This window comes from Topomyia yanbarensis, chromosome 2, assembly GCF_030247195.1.
Source record: "Topomyia yanbarensis strain Yona2022 chromosome 2, ASM3024719v1, whole genome shotgun sequence".
NCBI classification, from domain to species: Eukaryota; Metazoa; Arthropoda; class Insecta; order Diptera; family Culicidae; genus Topomyia; species Topomyia yanbarensis.
Genome location: NC_080671.1, coordinates 469653127 through 469673331, shown reverse-complemented (window position 1 = coordinate 469673331; position 20205 = coordinate 469653127). Strand labels below are relative to the sequence as shown.

The window sequence follows — 20205 nt, the reverse complement described above, 5'->3', positions numbered from 1 at the left end:
AAGGACACTTTTCGGCTTGCCTACTGCACGAATCATCTAGATGATTCTCCCCGCATTTTCCACAGCGGGCCTTGTTGCTACAATGGGTGGCTGTGTGACCCAGTTGTTTACACTTTGTGCAATTCATGACCCGCGGCACAAACAGACGCACAGGCAGACGAACCTTGTGCAAGAGGACGAAATTTGGCAAAGCAGTACCAGCGAAGGTCACCCGATAAGAGTTTGACTGGGGATATGTTTTTGAACCATCCCCCGCAACTACTACTGAGTGCAAACGTTTGCACTCAAGTATTTTCACTGGCTGAAGTAAGCGGTCTCTGAAACGGCCAACCCCGTACTTCAGCAGATCCTCGCACGTCAAACTCTCATCGGTTACGACGCCTTCGGATTGTACTCTTACCGCCGGAATATACACGTTATAATCCCGCGTAAAGTGCTCACAGCAAGCAATATCGTTTGCCTGCTTTGAGTTGGCTAGCAACACCCTTATCTTGTCCGAGCGGACCTTTGAAATTTCGGTCACAGCCGAGAACCGTTCCGTCAGGTCTCTAGAAATCTGAAGAAGATTCAGTGATTTAGTCTTGGGCCGAAAGAAGACCACAAATGGACCAGTTGAGAGTTCTGGATAGCATTTGGGCCGGGGGGGAGCCTTAGAAGTTGAACCCGATTCAACTTCCATTTGACCATCCGGAGAGGGAACCATAGAAAACGTCAACGCACGGGGTCAGCGCCCGCGCAGACGGAAGAAAGCAATAAATGTGTTACAAAATACAAAAACCACTTAGCTTTAAACTGGTGTCCAACGACGAACCGATCCAGCTTATACAGCTGGCTATTGTTTAATCCTCACACGCGAACAAAAGACTGAGGACCGAACCGAACTGGCAAAATAACCTTGAATGCGGATTAAAACTATTCTTTATCGCCTCACACAGCACTACGGACTAGAAAAAACCTCTGTCTCGATGGAGAGCTCGAAAACGAATGAAGAAAGTGGTTCTTAGAAACTAGCAGGAATTTTTACATGAGATATCAAAAACCCCTGTCCATATATTTCAGTCCATACATTTTTTCCCAGATTTTACATTTGAATAGTATTAAAACCTGGTTAATTTCCGACGTAGATCTTTCACAATTAACACTATTCGCTTCGGGCCGATGAAACACTATAGAAGATCCTTGTTGGGGATAAAAATGTGCTATTCTATCAATTGAATTAACCTTTGCTCGGTATTTAAGTTGTCACTTGTCAAGTCTGAATGAACGTTGAAGAATTATTGGGTTTGTTTCCATATACATCGCACCTGAGCTGATAATAGAAGACTTCAACTCCCACGGCGTGTCATGAGATTTTCTAATCGAACTATCTTACTGCGTGATACATTGTATAAACTTATTGAAGGCTGAAAAACGCGGTTATTGACACCGGTTCGTCGACGGATTAACGAGAGAAACAATGTTTCGGTTGGTGGCAAATCCCTACGTTGTGTATTCGTATCAACCTTTGACCGGAATACGCGGAATTAAGAATCCTTTTTCGGCAGCAGCTATATACCATGTAGATCCACATTCCAGCAATAGACGTTTCGCGATGAAATGATAATACTATGTATATAAACGTTAGGATTGTTTTTAAGCACACAAATTTATCTGACAGCGCTAAGCATTGTAGTGCGCATATCACCGTAACGTTTATCAGATGATGACAGCTATGCATCGCTTCTATGCTCATTATTGTGACTGAAATGGTGAAGGAAACAAACTTAATATTACATCCTACTTGGCAAAGGAAATATTTGTGGACCTGAGAAAATTTGCAAAATGTTTAATTGTTTAACTAATTTATCAAGGGGTTTCCAACGAGCCAAAATAGTGAAACTTAATCAAGAGTTACTTCGATTTTTCGAAATAATTCGGTAATCCGCCGATTACTTTGGTAATCAATAATAAGCAGGGTAATTGTCTGTATTTTTAAAATAATTCGCGTAATCAACCATGAAAACAATGTAATCAGTTAATCATAAAGTAATCGTAAAGTAATTCATTACTACAAGACTCATTCTATGTTGATTTTCACATTTTTGCTCTCATTTTTTAGATATTTTTTGGTTATTCTTCATATGAATTTCACTTTACATTTTACTTGTGGCTCAGGGGAACTGCGCCTAAGACGGATATCTTATGGTTAAATAGCAAATGCGACTCATCGAGTGATGCAGTGCTCGCGAATTGTACGCACGCCAACCGTGATTTGAGATCATATTTCATCAACATGTGGAAGAGTGAAAAGCTTCGCAACTTTGATTTCTCTCGGTATATCACAACGTTTCGATATTAAAATATAGCCTAAGGGTGTACTATACAATTTAACGGCATTTTGCTGTGGTTCACCCAAGAAATATACCCATCTTTCTCTACCCCATTGTGTCCGTTGTACCCAAAATGATACCAAATTTTATAAAAAGTTCCTTGATTATGAACGACTTATTAAAATTTCTGTTTTTCACCAGTCATGTGCTAAATAACCAGTACAACAAATCAAACTATTTCCCGAGATCAATCATTATTTTCTGGTGTCAAAAATTATACCCATTAGCATGTCCTTGATAAAAAGTATTGATTTGATCAAATATCTAATCATGATAATAGTATTATCTTACAGAATCCTCTAAAATGATATAGTATCAGTAAATTTTTCCAATTATTCCAGTTTTTGAGAAACGGAAGGTGTCTTACAGTGTCTGTCTACTTTCCCCTACTTCAGTTTCAGTCGGAACCTGTAATTCAAAGTACATCAAAATGATTGGGCCACAAACTCTAGCGTAATGAATACTGAGGAATAACGATTCTCAATGCTACATGGTACTCTCTCGTGTTCTGTTTAGCAGACTACGCCCGTTGACTATATCATTTGTCGGTGAATTCCAAGAGTAGAAATCTTAGTTTATAAAAATCGTCGGCAGAAAGGGTTTAATGATAAACTGCATAATAATACGATCAAAACAGGATTGTACCTACACATTTTGCATTAAGTAATATTGTTGGTGGGTCGTTCTGACATGCATTCCCCTTGTGTTTTTCAATTTCGAATCATATTTTTTGGTGGAAAGGGGGTCACATAAATATCACTTACTTAAAAAAAATTTACTCAAAAACTCCTTGGTGCTTTGAAAGTAATAAATACAGAAATCGAAATGTCGCAATTGGGGATGACATGGCAGTATATTAAATCAACTTTTTACTCTTGCATTCATCAATAACTCTGCTCTATTTAAAGGTTTAGAATATTACCACGTTGCAGATATGTACGAAACAATACGGTGTCTTTATATTTTCAAGCTATCATTATTTACTTTCTGGATAAGTACAACTCTTGATAATGCATTTGGGATCAACGCAACAATGAACACAATCAGTAGCACATTAAATAATGTACCCTAACGCATATGAAGCGTTTATTTGAGTTCTCTATTTAACTAGCACGTTTACGTTAACTGGATGGTGCCAACAATTTTATTGTTTTACAATTCAATATTTTTAAATCTAGAGCATTTCAGCTCCAAATATTTTAAGAACTTTGTTTTTTTATGTTAACACAATGATCATTTTAAAACTAGGAATATTGGTAACATACAAAAGTGATTATTTGAATTTTTTGGCCCTAAGATATTGACTTAATTTTTAATTAAGAATTTTGGAGGCAATCAAAAACATTTGAATGCATCTTAGCATTTTAATAAGAAAGATTCTTTGATTTAACAATGAAAACTAGGAGAAATACATTTTGGCACTTGATAGGCGCGCAAAATTCGGAAAGACATTCACATGGGGGATCAATTCTTTGGAAATACATTCACAACGGGTTCATTCACAAGTGCGACATTCGGGGGATTTAGTAGTAGAGAGCATATTAGGATCAGCAAAAAGATGGCGGAAAACGATGATAGAAACAAGACAAACACAAACGTTATAGCACGCGGCTGGTCTTTTTTAAAGGCCCGACTTCCAGTCCGTTATTTGCATTCGGATTTCAATAGTGCAGCGATAGATTTTACGCTAGTCTTGTAGTAAAGATCTGGCACCACAGTACTCGTCTCATGACCAGACAACACATTCGATGTCGTGATAATTCTTCACCACAAGTTCAAAAATCGTTCTCTACAAGCCCAATATGCCGGGAGTGCGCATCCAATGCATAATGATTTGGTATGGGCATCACTCGAATTAAATTACAACCCATATCTATCCCCTTAAAACCGGCTTTCGTAGACACTTATGGGATTATAGAATGTTGCCACTTTCGTAAGTCTCTACTGCTCCACGAAATTTGCCTTCTTTAGAGTGTCCCTTGACGAGAAAAATACATGTACAATTCGTTAAACTGAATTGATCTTTCATAAAAATCACTTTCTAATACACACACCTTAGCTAGAGTTTGTGCCTTCTCATTACCCGGAATAGAGCAATTGGAAGGGGCCCGAACTAAGGTACTAATCTGGTATGATTTCTCCGAAAAAAACACTCAGGAGTTTTCGTGCTTTCCCCAGAAAATTCTAGGAGTGCTTTCCACGCTCCATCGAACGGAGGGACTCTATACAACTTATACTATCCGTAACGAAGAAATAATGATCTACAGGCAGGGTATCAACGATCCCAAGGATATCCCAAATTACGGCTAATTCTGAGACATAAACTGAAGCAGTTTTAGGAAAGCGGTGAATTGTGATTGAATGTGCCGAAGCCATGAGTCAGAGTACCCCACTATATTCTAGTTATTGAATTGAAAAAAAATGGAAAATTGATCATATGTTGCCTATATTCTATTTCAGATTTCTAATGCGGTTCTCGAATCGAACCAGATGACGAGATATGCGGTGACTTGAGCGATAGTTTGACCTATTAAAAGAAGCTGTACTTGTGCTGAACCACGCTTCCTTGAAAATACGGCTAGCTTTGTTCATGGAAACCTTAAACCCGGTTGAAAGTTGAAGCAGACAAACTATCCAAAGTACCTTGCAGATCGATGGCTTTGGATCCTATTACGGAGACCACTCCATCACCTGCAAGTTGCATTAGCGTGTTAATATTTAATTGTTAAATTTTAAGATATTCATAGATGTCGTTAACAAGCAAATTGTACAAAACGGGGCTAAGGGATGAATCCTGAGGAAGACGCATGCCGCTCGCCTTTTTTAATTTTATAAAAATTGTTAAAGATTGTGTGAAATGATAAAAAACAAATAAACAACAGCTTACTATTTACCCGAATAGTCGTTTTGAATTTTTTGTCGGTTCACATGGTTTGGGATTCTTGTAGTGAGAATAATCCAGCAGAGCTAGAATGTATTAAACGTATATCTAATAAAATAGAGATAAATTTGCTAAGCATGATCAGTTTCCGCTTAAATAATTGAATAATCTAAAGTAATCCCAACAAGAGCTCGCTTTGTTTCCAAATAATAAAGAGTAATCAAGGAATTTTACACTAATCGAGTAATTAGTTAGTAATCGGTTTTTCAAAGAAGTCATCTTTATAATCATGAAGTAATCTGGGTAATTTTTTTCGGGAGTGACATGTAATCAATGCTGTTGGAAACCCCTTGTAATTTATATTCAAACCCAGCTTCCCGTTAGAGATGAAGGGATACCCTTCGAAACGTTGCACTATGGGGAGGCATGTCGCAAAAATCGGTAACTAAGTAAACTCCTATTTAATTAAATTCAATTTATATACACTATGCTCAAGGAAATACTTTGGTACCTTAGGAAAATAATTGACTTATACTACGTTCAAACCTTGAGTTAAAACGTATTTTAAAGCTATTTTGGTGGCATTTTCTTGTTGCTAATTATTAAAAAGTGTCTTAGCTTTGTAGTGTGAATATAGTATTAACTGGGTAATATGGAAGCATGAAGTTAAAAGTTTCGAAAAGAGGCATTCCACGTGCGTTTTTTAAACTCTTCGTATCTCTATTGAATTTTAAATAAAGCATATGTTTAAATATTCCCGAAAATTAAGAATGCCTGTTTTACGATGACATATTTGAAAATTTATATTCATTGAATTGGTATAAGGATAGTCCTACAGAAATGCCTGGACGTTGGCTTCCCGGATAGATGGAACATCGAGAAGCTGGTGTTGCTGCCAAAGTCAGGGAAACCACCAGGAGATCCAACATCGTATCGGCCTATATGTCTGCTGGATACTTTTGGTAAACATCTGGTAAGGGTCATCTTCAACAGGCTGACGACCTAAGCTGAAAGTGAGAACGGACTATCGTAGACACAGTTCGGGTTCCCCAAAAGGATATCAACGGTGGACGCCATCCGCACAGTCATTGAAGCAAAAAAGCTAGCTATCGGGGGACTATCGCCGTAACGCTGCACAGAATGCGAGTTCCGGACTATCTGAGCAAGGTTCAGAAAAATTACCTCCAGAACCGAGTACTAATCTACGAATCGAACATGGGGCAGAGATCGATTAGGATCACGGCGGGAGTACCTCAGGGCTCCATACTCGGCCCAACGCTTTGCAATATAATGTAGAACGAAGTCTTAACAATGCAACTGCTGAGAGGAGTCGAGATCGACAGCTTTTCAGATGACGTTGTCCTGACGATAACCGGTGAGACCCTCGAGAAAGTGGGGATGGTGACGGCAGAGACAATAGGCATTGTGGAAATCTGGATGGCTGATGTCAAGTTGCAGCTGGCTCACCACAAGACGGTGGACACCCGCATCTGGGAGTGTTTAGCTTGTACTTCTTCGCGTATTATGGACGGTATTCGTCAAGATAGTGTCGTTATGTGTGCTTGTTGTCAGGCTTTGTACCGGTATCTCCACGGCGGATAAAAACATTCAAGCAATGATTAAGCAGAATATTGTTCCGCTTTTCGAAGCTCTACGGATATTCTTCAAGGGAGGATCCGTACATCAAGAACACCGAATGGCTTTGATGCCCCTCAAAACGCTCGAGCCATTCAGAAGCATTCGGGACATGAGTGTTGTCTTCTGTAGGTCCATAATCGGACGCGACGCACAGTTCACCGCAAAATTCAACACCGGTTGCGGAGCTGGTACGCAGGTGCGGCCACAGACTAAACCGGTAAGTATATATATTAAGTAGGATTTCAAGTTTTCTATAGGTTCGAATTTTCAAGTTTTCTATAGGTCATAAACCCTTACTAGGTCCGAACAGGGCCCACTACTTAAATACTAAAACTAGGAAAAATTCACATTTGGTTTGTTCCCGTAATAATCCCCTAAGTACAATGAAAGTTTAAAGTGCGCGTGCATTCAAATGCTGATTTAGCTTTCAGATCGGAGTCACTCTAGGTTTTCTCTGAACTGTCAATTTTATATAGATTGTGAAAATATTAGAGCAAATCTAGAGCGACTCCGATCTAGAATCGAGATCAGCATAAGTGGAGGAGAGCGAGTAAAGGCGCTTTAACCTAGGCTCATTAGCCAGGGCAAGGAGTAAATGCCTTTGTCCCATCCCAAAGGACCAAAGGAGTGACATTAACCTTCCCAAGTAACAATTGAAGTTTTATAGCTTGTTACAAATGCAATCTAAGTTTTATGAGTAGCTATAAAACTACCATAAAACCTCAATTGTTACTAGGGTTCTTAGCCAAGTCTCTCCCAACGTTTTATCCTAACCCACTATAAACTGAAACGGTTGGTGCGGTTGTCCTTGTTTCTTCCTCATTCAAGTTTCAAACGATTCGTTGGTTGAATTGTTCATTAAATGAATAATTCAATTGCCGTATAATATTGAAACATCTTCAAACCCAACTCTTCACATTATGCCTGGCCGTTTTAATATTTCTGTCTTTATAATATGCTTCAAATATTAATGTTGACAAGTAAAACACTAAAGAATAACTGCAGTGTTTTCCAGGACGCTTTTCAATACTGGCTGTGTAAGGGTTATAAAAGAATAGAATAGAATAGAATAGAATAGAATAGAATAGAATAGAATAGAATAGAATAGAATAGAATAGAACAGAACAGAATAGAATAGAATAGAATAGAATAGAATAGAATAGAATAGAATAGAATAGAATAGAATAGAATAGAATAGAATAGAATAGAATAGAATAGAATAGAATAGAATAGAATAGAATAGAATAGAATAGAATAGAATAGAATAGAATAGAATAGAATAGAATAGAATAGAATAGAATAGAATAGAATAGAATAGAATAGAATAGAATAGAATAGAATAGAGTAGAATAGAACAGAACAGAATAGAATAGAATAGAATAGAATAGAATAGAATAGAATAGAATAGAATAGAATAGAATAGAATAGAATAGAATAGAATAGAATAGAATAGAATAGCATAGAATAGAATAGAATAGAATAGAATAGAATAGAATAGAATAGAATAGAATAGAATAGAATAGAATAGAATAGAATAGAATAGAATAGAATAGAATAGAATAGAATAGAATAGAATAGAATAGAATAGAATAGAATAGAATAGAATAGAATAGAATAGAATAGAATAGAATAGAATAGAATAGAATAGAATAGAATAGAATAGAATAGAATAGAATAGAATAGAATAGAATAGAATAGAATAGAATAGAATAGAATAGAATAGAATAGAATAGAATAGAATAGAATAGAATAGAATAGAATAGAATAGAATAGAATAGAATAGAATAGAATAGAATAGAATAGAATAGAATAGAATAGAATAGAATAGAATAGAATAGAATAGAATAGAATAGAATAGAATAGAATAGAATAGAATAGAATAGAATAGAATAGAATAGAATAGAATAGAATAGAATAGAATAGAATAGAATAGAATAGAATAGAATAGAATAGAATAGAATAGAATAGAATAGAATAGAATAGAATAGAATAGAATAGAATAGAATAGAATAGAATAGAATAGAATAGAATAGAATAGAATAGAATAGAATAGAATAGAATAGAATAGAATAGAATAGAATAGAATAGAATAGAATAGAATAGAATAGAATAGAATAGAATAGAATAGAATAGAATAGAATAGAATAGAATAGAATAGAATAGAATAGAATAGAATAGAATAGAATAGAATAGAATAGAATAGAATAGAATAGAATAGAATAGAATAGAATAGAATAGAATAGAATAGAATAGAATAGAATAGAATAGAATAGAATAGAATAGAATAGAATAGAATAGAATAGAATAGAATAGAATAGAATAGAATAGAATAGAATAGAATAGAATAGAATAGAATAGAATAGAATAGAATAGAATAGAATAGAATAGAATAGAATAGAATAGAATAGAATAGAATAGAATAGAATAGAATAGAATAGAATAGAATAGAATAGAATAGAATAGAATAGAATAGAATAGAATGGAATAGAATAGAATAGAATAGAATAGAATAGAATGGAATAGAATAGAATAGAATAGAATAGAATAGAATAGAATAGAATAGAATAGAATAGAATAGAATAGCTTGTTTGGTTTGAGATAAAGTTAGAAGATTGCTGTTTCCAACAACCAAAATCAATGGTCACGAAATTCAGTGTGGTTTATGCTTCTGTCCCAGCCGGTGTAAAGCGAACGACAAATAAAGTTACTTTTATATTGTGTTCCTCGTCTGAAGAATAAAGGAAATTTCTACTATACTATGCCCTAGTAATCTGTCGAGATGAGTGAGTCGCAGAAGCAAGAAGTGGTGCACCGGCCAAATACTGTGATTAGTGGTAATTCGCATAAGACCGAGTATATGTGATGAGGAACAGTTTCTGAAGGTGAAAATGGCGGCTATACTCACGATAGCCACCTTTATTGAATTCTACCACCTCAGGTATTCTGCGCTCATAGCGTTCAACAAATTGGATCAGGCGAAATCATTGATTTTGAATGATTTAAAGCCATTAAATTTTAATGGTTGTGTGTGACAATGCTGTAATTAAGATCTTCATATAAATGGATGGTGTGAGAGTCAATGTTCTGTTACAAGATCGGATACCGCTTACTTGCCGATACATATCACATATGGGAGAAATTCAGTACAAAACATCATGCGATAGTACAATTACGCAAAGTATTCTTTACACATATCAAAGGCAAACTAGTACGTTCCAGTTCTAGTCTAGTCTAGTCTACACATACACAGCCAATACATGTAGGGATCCTGGAAGATTGCAAACGTTCGTTCACAATTTTTCTTGTCATTATTAATGTTTGTGGCACATATTGAATATGACTCAAGCATTAAAGCGGCCAGGCCAATTGTGCAGCGTACAAAATAAAGATGATTCAAAATTATACGGCAATCAAATTATTCATTCAATGAATAATTTGATCAACGGATTATTTTGAACCTTGAATAAGGAAGAAACGTGGACAACCGTACACAACCGTTTCAATTTGATGGGGGTTTGATGAACCGTTGGGAGTGACTTTGCTATGAGGGTTAATGTCACTCCTTTGGTCCTAGGTTCCTAGGATGGGACAGAAGTATTTAGTCCTGCCATAGCTAATGAGCCAGGGTTATAGCGCCCTTACTCGCTCTCTGAAACAATAGAGAAAATTGGCGAAATCGATTAATTAGTAGTAATATGAACATAAAACGCATAAAAATACAAACCAACAGCCAACTCACCTTCGACAAAAATCCATACAGGGCTTCTATGTCCTAATAGGCAGTACAGGATCATGAAAACAGAAACCTTCCGTTGAGCGTTGACGGAAAACACAAAAAACTGTACCGTATATTTCACAATAGGCCAAACCAACACTAAAAATCGACTGAGAAGTCATTGCTATTTCTATTTGGTTCAAAACAACAATAGTGATTCCTCAAACAAACACACAAACACGCAAGATAAAAACGATAAGAAACAATAACCAGTAACATTAGGGAAAAATTCGTTATGATACTTGTATTACAAAATCTTTTAAGAATCTAGTATTATAATGCTGGAACCAATTACCAACTAATGCAACAATAAATTAGACTAGGTGATGAAAAGATTACATTGTCAAATGTTGAAATGTCGAGCCAACGAATCAGATGAATAGAAACTCCTAACTTCAATCTTTCCAAAAGTCAAAATTAGGGAATTAATATATTAGAAATATAAGCATCCCATGATTCAGGATTTAGCTAATTTGTATATTTTACAGAAATCAGGCCTAGACAATATTTGGCATCCGTGGGTTTAAGCAGATATCTAGTAATTCCCTAGTTGAGATTTAGGCAAAGAACTTCAGAATTCCACGACTCTAGAAATTTTGAGACATGTTACTCATTTCAAGCATAAATAAGCCTTAAAAAACGGAAGCGCAATATTTACAGAGTTCTACCGACTTACAAAACTGAGAATATACCGCAGCCACCAACATAAAACTCCGTATCCAATAATCTTATTGGGGTAGTCAACATAAAACCAACAAAACGGGTGAAATCATTCTAGCGAAACCATATCTGGAACCTGCCACATTTAATTAAAACAGAAGAATATTCTCCCTCTACACATTACGATTTATTTACCGCTGAACACAAACAATTACCAAATATGTGGCACCTGTTCAGGTAATATTGACAACGGCAAAAGCTGCGTCAATATCTCAAAATCTACAGCCAGCACAATCATAAAGGCAACAAGCAAGCATGTTTGCGAACATAAAGGCAGCAACCACGATAATGACACGGAAGTGTTCAATAGCGAGATAGATATGAACGACCCCCTATACGCAGTTTGGTGAGGAAAAAATATTTCCCTGCTTCGTAAACAGGTATCTACATGCAATGGTTAAGAGCTTGCGTGAGATATGTTGGACAACCAGTAAAACTCATTTTATTATTTTTATTGTTGGAAATAGATATAACTAGATAACAGAACCACTGTTTCGATTGGCTAAAGTATTGAAGTTCACTTAGGAATTATTTAAAAAATCGTAGAAGAAGTTTAATGGACTACTGTGTACTAAAACTCTAAAAGTGAAGGCATCATCGCAAGTGATTTTCCCGCTTAACAAAACTCGGATGTAATACTCGATATTGGCTCTATTTTAAATTTAAATGACAGGTTTTTTAATTGTACCCAATTTGAATTACTGTATTAGGTCTTTGCACTCTGTACTCTTAGTATAAATACTAGACATCACATTCAAGCGTACTAGGCAAAAAAATATTTCATTTTACTGAGATTATATAACTGAGGCGACAGTTTTTGCTTTCGCGTCATTTTCCGCGTCATTATTTTCATTGGCACTTAATTTCACTTTCATGCGAGGAATTCGTTCCGTTCATGCGAGTTCGCAACACCTTTGCGACTAAAATGTTGTGACTGGTTATATTAGTCCAATAATTTCGATTTTATGTTTTCAGTATATAGCAGTCTCACGATCTGTTTTTGTTCGTTTTAGACTAAAATGAGAGATGATAAAAAATCACGGAGAAGGAAAAAAGAATCAGCTCATCTAAGAAGCCTCAAGAACACCTCTTCTATCTTTTCTATGCACTCAGAACGAGTGCTTTCGGAATTTCGCTCTGATCCTCTCAATCCGGTTTGAAAAAAAACGGCATTGTCGAAAACACATTACGTCTTCGTTATCCGCACAACATTCAACGTTAGGTGGAACAACGTTGATTGAAATTGTTTCCTAAATTTTGGTAAAACAAACCTGTAATCAAAAAACATTACAGCATTCTTCATGAAGTCATGCATCTCTTCCAATCTTGATGGTGATTGTAAAAAACTTGAGCTAATTAAAAGTGAACCAATTACTGAGCAGATTTTTTGAATTGACTTAGAAAGTGTAACTGCAAGCATCTTCGCATCACGAAAACTGCCGTTGACAGAAATTTTTGCAAAAGATTCACAGAAATCGGATAAATTACAATAATTTAAAAAACATAGAAATCTGAAAGAAAGTCTCTTCGGCACAGGAGAAGCAAGTGCAATGCGTTTTCTTTGATTTGTCGGAAGCAAGTGTGATGCTAAAATTATTTAGCTCACCCATATTTATAGTTTCGAGTAATTCTAGTAGTATCATCAATGTTACATTCAGTGCTTCGAAATTTCAAAATCAGTTAACTATTTCTGCTTATCGAAACTGACATTCAGATTCAACGCCTTGGTCATTTAACTTTCCAACTGACTGAAATTTCATGCAGAATCGAATGTTTGAGGGCAGAGGAAATATAAATTCCTTCACCAACCAAAGCATTCGTTTGTTATTATGTGGACAGCTCGAGCATTAGTGAGCTGCGTAATCTACGTCTAGTGCATTTTTGCTCAATAATCCCTCTCAGAGCTAGCATAGAAACAAAATTCAGTTTGCTTCTGAAACCGAACATATGCGCTATGTCGGGAGAATGAATGACGAGGGAAACGAACCGAACATTTCATTCATCGCGGCGGGCAGGAATTCAATTTCGGTTCTCTTTCAAGTTCACTCAGGGATGTCAATTTTTTTAAGCGCTGGTTACATTTAACAAAATTTACGTAAATTGTAAGATAATATCTCTTTTGTATTGTCCAAAAATCCATGAATTCCGAAATGAAACCTGTATGCTTCGTGTGCTCAAATATAATATTTGCTTAATCTAGGTAAATACATCTACAGTTCTTATTTATGCTTTGTAGAGAAATCAGTATTATTTTTTGTACACCATGTCAACAAACAAAACTACTGGTCTGTCTTTTGCCATAGTTTCAAGGATCTAGTAGAAGTATTGCCTAGAAAAAAGTGTCAATTTCATCAACGAATAGGATCTGTGAAAAATCTGAATACTTAAATAGATAAATAATTAGTTGTTCTCACTTGGCTGAAAATAGTTTTTAATGTATCATCATTTAAATTGAAAATTATTATAAATTTGAGTTGAATAGGAGTTGAACCGTTTCTGCGCATCTACAAATCGCCTGCCTTATCAGAAGATTTGGAGCGAATTTCGACATTCTCTTGTATTTGTATTTAAATAATTGAGTCTTAATGAACTATACTAAAAAGAAATGACCTAAAGTGGCATGCGCGGAACTAATGACGAAGTCGAAGATGTCGTTATAATCGTTGAAGCGACGGGTCATTTCTAATATCGGTTGTAGGCAGTGTGGTGTTGTGTGTTGTGGATTTCAGAGTGCAGCAGTGTCCGAGAACAAAGGACACTGGTTGGTGCGTAGAGGTGATAGAAGATCGGGAACATCGTGTTCAGCCATAAGAAGCTTAGACATGAAGGTAGTTTACGACGCAGGTCTACGATCTTCTAAAGTGTGTAGTCCTAATAATCGACAATTAAAGGCAATTGACGTAACGAATGTCGCATGAATCTGCGCTGACCAGCCTCACTTCGTTGGCTTTAAGTTGTATGATGGGAGCACCCACGTTTGCAAATTCCAACGGTGAAAATGGTAGCTTATAAATTAATAATAAAAACCAAATTCAAAAGCAAGAATTCGTCGATGTACTATACCATTTCTTGTATCAGACAACATATTGTCTATTGTCTTAGTTTTGGAACTGTTTTCACTAAGAAATTTTCAAAATTACATTCAGTTTCAAGTGACTATCTCAAGTCTCCAGAATTAACACATTTATGCAACAAGTTTTAAGCCCCTCCCGAAACAAAATCCTGGCTACGGGCCTGGGAAGAGTCTTTTGAAAATCCCACAGCGTTAAAGTCGGATAAAAAATAGCCGATTTCACAGAGTTTTAGACTTCCAATATCGAATAATTTTTTCGTAATTATTTTTTGTGTTTGAAAACAGAACTGTTTAAACAACTCTTACAGGCCATGACTCCAGGTTATACGCTTAAAGTTTTCGACGAATATAAAATTTTTATCCATTTTCATTTTCGATCGCTCAATTATTGTAATGCAGATTTACAAGTATGACATTCAGCTGATATTGTAATTTTGAATGTTTAAAACCTGGGAGTGGAATCAAAGGAACCGAATGTATACATTATGCTCTATTTTTCCTTAGTGGACAATAATTTGGGAAAAAACTATTTTTTCTCCACTAAGGACATAATTGCTTACAACCACATTTGCGCGTTAAGTGCATAACTCCTTTTCTAACGAAATATCACGCAGGAGTAGGGGTTTGCTCAGAAACAAAAATAGTGTTCTCGTTTTAAGAGTTCGCGTTAATCCTGCCACTAAGTTAGTGTTGGATTCTGATGAGACGAAGTCGAAACGCAAATTACATAACTAATAATACCATAGTTCTTTTTTCCTTTGTACTGTTTACAAAGTTCTCTAACCAACTCAAGGGACAAACTTTCAATTATTTTGAAATATTTTAATATTAAGAATCCACGGCTCAGCAGAATGTCATCCGATTCAGCGTTTTCGGTATCAAATTCAAGATTTCATCAACCTTCGCTTCGCTACCCCAACCAATCGAAACTTTTGCTGCAATGTCATAAATCATAATCCCAAAAGTATTCATTCGCACCCACCCACCCGCTTCCCACATCGCTACATTCCTCAGCTTCCGTTGGACACCACTTCGTTCAAGTTGCTGTCGGAATGGATAGAATATAGCAATTTTCCATTCATCACCTACATTACGGACTCGGTCGATCAGTTCCATTACCCGCCACCAGGCGCTCACATACGTCACCACAGGCACGCATGCCCGCTCCCGTTTTTCCAACCCATCAGCAGCACACTGAATGCGGTATACCGTCGCCTCTCACCAGCATAAGCATAATCTCCCGGCACTCTCGATCGTCATCAGTTGTGTGAGCGGGAGTGTAAGGACTGTCTCCCTCTCTGGATCTGTGTGGGAGCTCGACCGATGCCGTTCGCATTTTATCCCACACACAAAGCATGCTACGACGGCGACGACGACGACGTCCCGTCGGTCATAGGCGCAAATTAGAGCGCGCGGCAGCTTATGCTCACCGTAGAGTTTTCCCTAAATTTCAGTCTTTTATCAACGCCGAGCGCGGATGAATGTGCGTGGTACGGTTTTCAACTCATCGGGTAATCTAATCCTACCTTGCGCCCCCTCGGACCCGCGATAAGTCGTCTTGTCGTAAGAATTTTGATTGCCGTTTTTTCCGATCTCTCTTACTCGCGCCTCACTTTAGATCGGTTGTGCGACCTCACTAAGCAAGTAGGAATTAAACTCGATTAGAAACTATGGTCAAGACTACCACCTGTGCCACCAGAAGAGGCAAATAAGTGAACGGAAACCGAGATTTCCCAGCGAGTGGATTTACGAACGTCGAATTTTCTCTGGCAGACGGTACCAAAGTTCATCCGGTTTCGGTGTCTGAGGTCTCCCCGGACGCCAGTGTAGTCCAGGAAAGATATATAAATTCGTTTGTTTTATTTGGAAGTCATTAATCACAGCGGGAAGCATCCGTGTGTACACTGTGCCTGGCCCTGCACTGACTTGGTCTTCTGCTCTCCGAAAATGCCGGTAGAGAGGGGAGGCTGGAAGTGATTTACGTAGATGTTTTGTTACAGTTTAAATAGCCGTGGAAAATAGTGCACAGGTCCTACGGTCCAGGGATAGGGCAGACGGCGAATGAATGCAGCTGTGCTTTACGGCAGTGTTGTAGAATTGCAACAAAATGAAATACGGGGAATTTTCATGAGCAAGTGAACGAGAAAAGAGTGAAAATTTATGTGTGCTACCTGGCCCAGTGCGTTCGTGCTAGTTCTGCTCGTGGGAACCGTTCTAGACAGAGTGGATCTTCCTCACCTATGATATCAAATAATGATCAACCATATCTAATGAAAATACGTTCAATCTGCTTTCGGTAGGATTGTGTTTAGTGCTGTCGATAAAAATAAAGCTGTTCAATAAAGTGTGAAAATCGACGTTTATTTTCCAACGCTAGAGCTATAAAACATCATCGCTCTCTGCCAGCCATGCATCGAAAGCAAACAAACAAATAACCGGGGCCCGGAATCGGGAAGATCTATTGCCACATCCCTCCGATCCATCTGAGGGGTGTGCGAGTGATAAATGATTTTGCCATAAAATCAAAAGCATAATCGTTATCGAAAAACAGCAACGGGAACGAGAAAAAATCCAATCTTCCACTCCATTCAGGCGGTACCAGAGCGAGAAACGGAATATGAGATGTGGCGTTTGCTAGTGCTACTGCAGATCTTTCTCGTTAAAGGTTAGTACCCAATCCACATGAAAAAAAAAATAAATAAACCACCCACCCTCCGGAACCTTGTTAGGAGCCAAATTACCATGTTTTAGCGAGGGTCCTTGAATAAATCGATGTGCACGGTGGCTTGTAGAGGCCCTTGGCAAATTTATGAATGAAACAAGTGCCCATTTTCACGAATGAATAGCGTGCTAAATATAGGTTTTTTCATGCAGCAGCAAAGTACGCAGCCCGTGCATGTTGGTATAGCTGTACACTGTACACTATACGAATGTCATTAACATGTGCTTAGCGCGGATTATAATTTGTTTCCATGAGCTAATGTCGCGGCATAGGAAGTAGTACAAACTACCAACGAGACGCTTCACAGTAGGTATGTATCGCGATTTCTATCAATGTAAAGTAGGCTGTCTGCCGGTCGCCTACTTTGCTTTTCCAACGAATTTTAGCGTTTGCGGTCAAGCAATGTATGAAGTCATCTTTTCACGTAGTTTTCATTTGCGGATACAGGGGGATATTCCGCGAACTGGAATGGGAGGAAATTCAAGGTGAAAACGACGGGCGTCGTTGCCAAAAAAACCCGTTTTGGGTGGAATGGTGCCAAATTGCGATAGTTTCATTTGAAACTGTCGCTTAGGGAAATCTTTTACGCCATACATTTTTGCGATTCAGACAGTAACAGTCCCAAGTCTCAATTATTTTGGAATTATGAGTTTGTCAAATATTTAAGCTTTAATCAATTGAGATACAATCATTTTGGTATTCAATAACTTCAACTTGGACAACAAAGTTTAAACTGGAATAGTAGATTAATGATACTTAAATGCAAATCTCTGAAAATGCTTTTAATAAAACTTAACTTTTGTCGTGACTAACGACTTACCTTTCAATATAGGGGCCCCTTTTCAAAATTTCGGAAGAAAAATGATGTAAGGTTTTGAACGCGTATATCTTTCGTTGTACTAAATGAATTTAATCAATTTCTACGGCATTTTGTTGAAAGTATTTGTACCAATGTTGTATTAAATTTTTGAATATGTAGGACATTCAATATCAACGGAAAAATCGTGTTTTGAAAAATCTTTCGAAAACGACGGCAAAGTGAAAATATTCAGCCCATCCGCACAGAGCTGTCAATACGGTGCACCAACCGAACAATAAAATAATGAAAATTATTAAATATAGGTCCACTACATGTTTGTTCCTATGATTATTCGTATTGGGTTGTTTTACGAGAGTAGTTGGTGGGGGAAAGCCGGCATATTCGTTTTAGTTATGCCATTAAAAGCCGGACGGAAAGGAAAGGCTCATGCACGGCACGAAAACGAGCGAGAAAGCGATAGTAGTGCATATTAGCGAAAGCGTTACGTACATTTTGAACCTTAATAACTTTCCTTCCACTAAACGGATGCTAATCTTGTTTCATAAATCGGAAGGATAACGTTCGACGCTTGCTACCGATACGTTGTCTGCTATATAAAATTTGTTTAAATGGTTCAAAAACTACTTTAAATGAGAATCAACATTATTGATAAAACCTATAAATAGGGGTGTCGCAGCTTTTCTCAAAGCCAGACGTGTGTAAGATGCAGTACATAATGGACGTGCGTGCTAGGTGATCGTGAGAACCTGCATCGGACGACCAATCAAATCGGCTAGCACCGGAGAGAAAAAGAAAAACGTTGGTGGAGTGGTGGCTGTGAGAGGGCCAAAAGCCAAAGGCTAAGAAACGCAATCACTGAAAAGGCGGTAGCAACTGCCACTAAAAATGCCACCAAATCATCGAAGGCTGCAGCGAACAAGCCGAAGATTCCAAAGCCAAAGAAGGCCGCCAAACCTGCCAAGAAAGTTGCCCGAAGAAGATAAGTAAATTCACGCGTCTCTAATGTTGCCAACAGTCCTTTTCAGGTCTAACAAAATACTTGTAAAAAACTAGTGGTGCTTATTTTCCGTTAGCGCTGTTAATTGTAGATGGATTTGTGTCATAGTTATATGCAAACCGTCCTTAGGATGAATATATAATGGAAAAAAATATTAGGATGTTCATTTTATTAATTTGTATAATTAAAAATAATTATCATATAAGAAAATATTTTTCAAATTAATCTATAAACCCGAAGGTTTTTGCAAATCCTTCCAAAAAAATCAGTGAAAGTGGCAACTCTGCCACTAAGCGAAAGCTACACCAAAACGAATGATGAAAATATATTCATTTATCGCACAAAAGGATGGCCTTCCATCTGCACCGAAATGTTAATAAATAGGAACGCCTTGATGCAAAGCATGCTCATTCGGTATGGGTTGCGAAAGGGAAATGTTCGTATGTGTGTACGCAGTACAAACAAATCGTCGGCAAGGTTTGAATCGTTTCAAAAGATTCTCGTCTTTATCACCATAGTTATCAACAAACCGTCCTTATTAGGACGAATGCATAGTGGAAAAAGATGGGCTGGTAATGTATATGACACAAGAGGGGTGTCGTGACCACACTTCGAAGTTATTTCAAATCTTGCAAAGCATAAATTGACATAATTTTAATGATTGTTCCTATATAAATAAAATGACAAAGATAACACGGCAATAACTTTGCAATTTATAGAACAATTTTATATTTTTAGTTATCATATAGTAACTGTCAACTATTCCAAACAACTTAACCCTCTGCTGCCAAACCCGTGGTTTTGTAGGGTTAAGGAGAATCATTGTAAAATGTCCAATATGCGATTTTATGTTGTTGCCTCCACTAAAACCACTTCAAAACACTCCCACCTGTCATACAAATACATTGTCTGCTTGTTGAAATCATTATATGAAATTATTGACCTGTATTCAATGGGGAGAACTCGGTAATAAAATTGTTTTACTGAATAGATTAACAAACGGGATCCCCAGAAAAATTTCGCAGAGCCCAGTGAATCGAACTTAATGCGTAAAATTTAGCCATTTGAAAGAGATACAAGCAGAATTTTAAGAATATGATCATCGCGGTTATGTCCCGAACATTACCCGCTTCTCGTTTTTCGCTAAGCGTGATTCAATTCTGTACGCTAGGAAAAAGATTCCGATGGTTGTTTCGAGAGATTTTAACAT

At 37.1% G+C, this 20205-nt stretch overlaps 1 protein-coding gene across 1 annotated transcript in view; it reads left to right on the top strand.

Moving 5' to 3' along the window:
• Positions 1-15924: 15924 nt before the first annotated feature.
• Positions 15925-20205, top strand: part of LOC131686185 (uncharacterized) — an 81189-nt gene continuing 76908 nt past the window's right edge. The window contains exon 1 of the mRNA XM_058970410.1: positions 15925-17121. Coding sequence (XP_058826393.1) covers positions 17079-17121 — 43 coding nt within the window. The 5' untranslated portion in view covers positions 15925-17078. The remainder of the gene's footprint in view (positions 17122-20205) is intronic.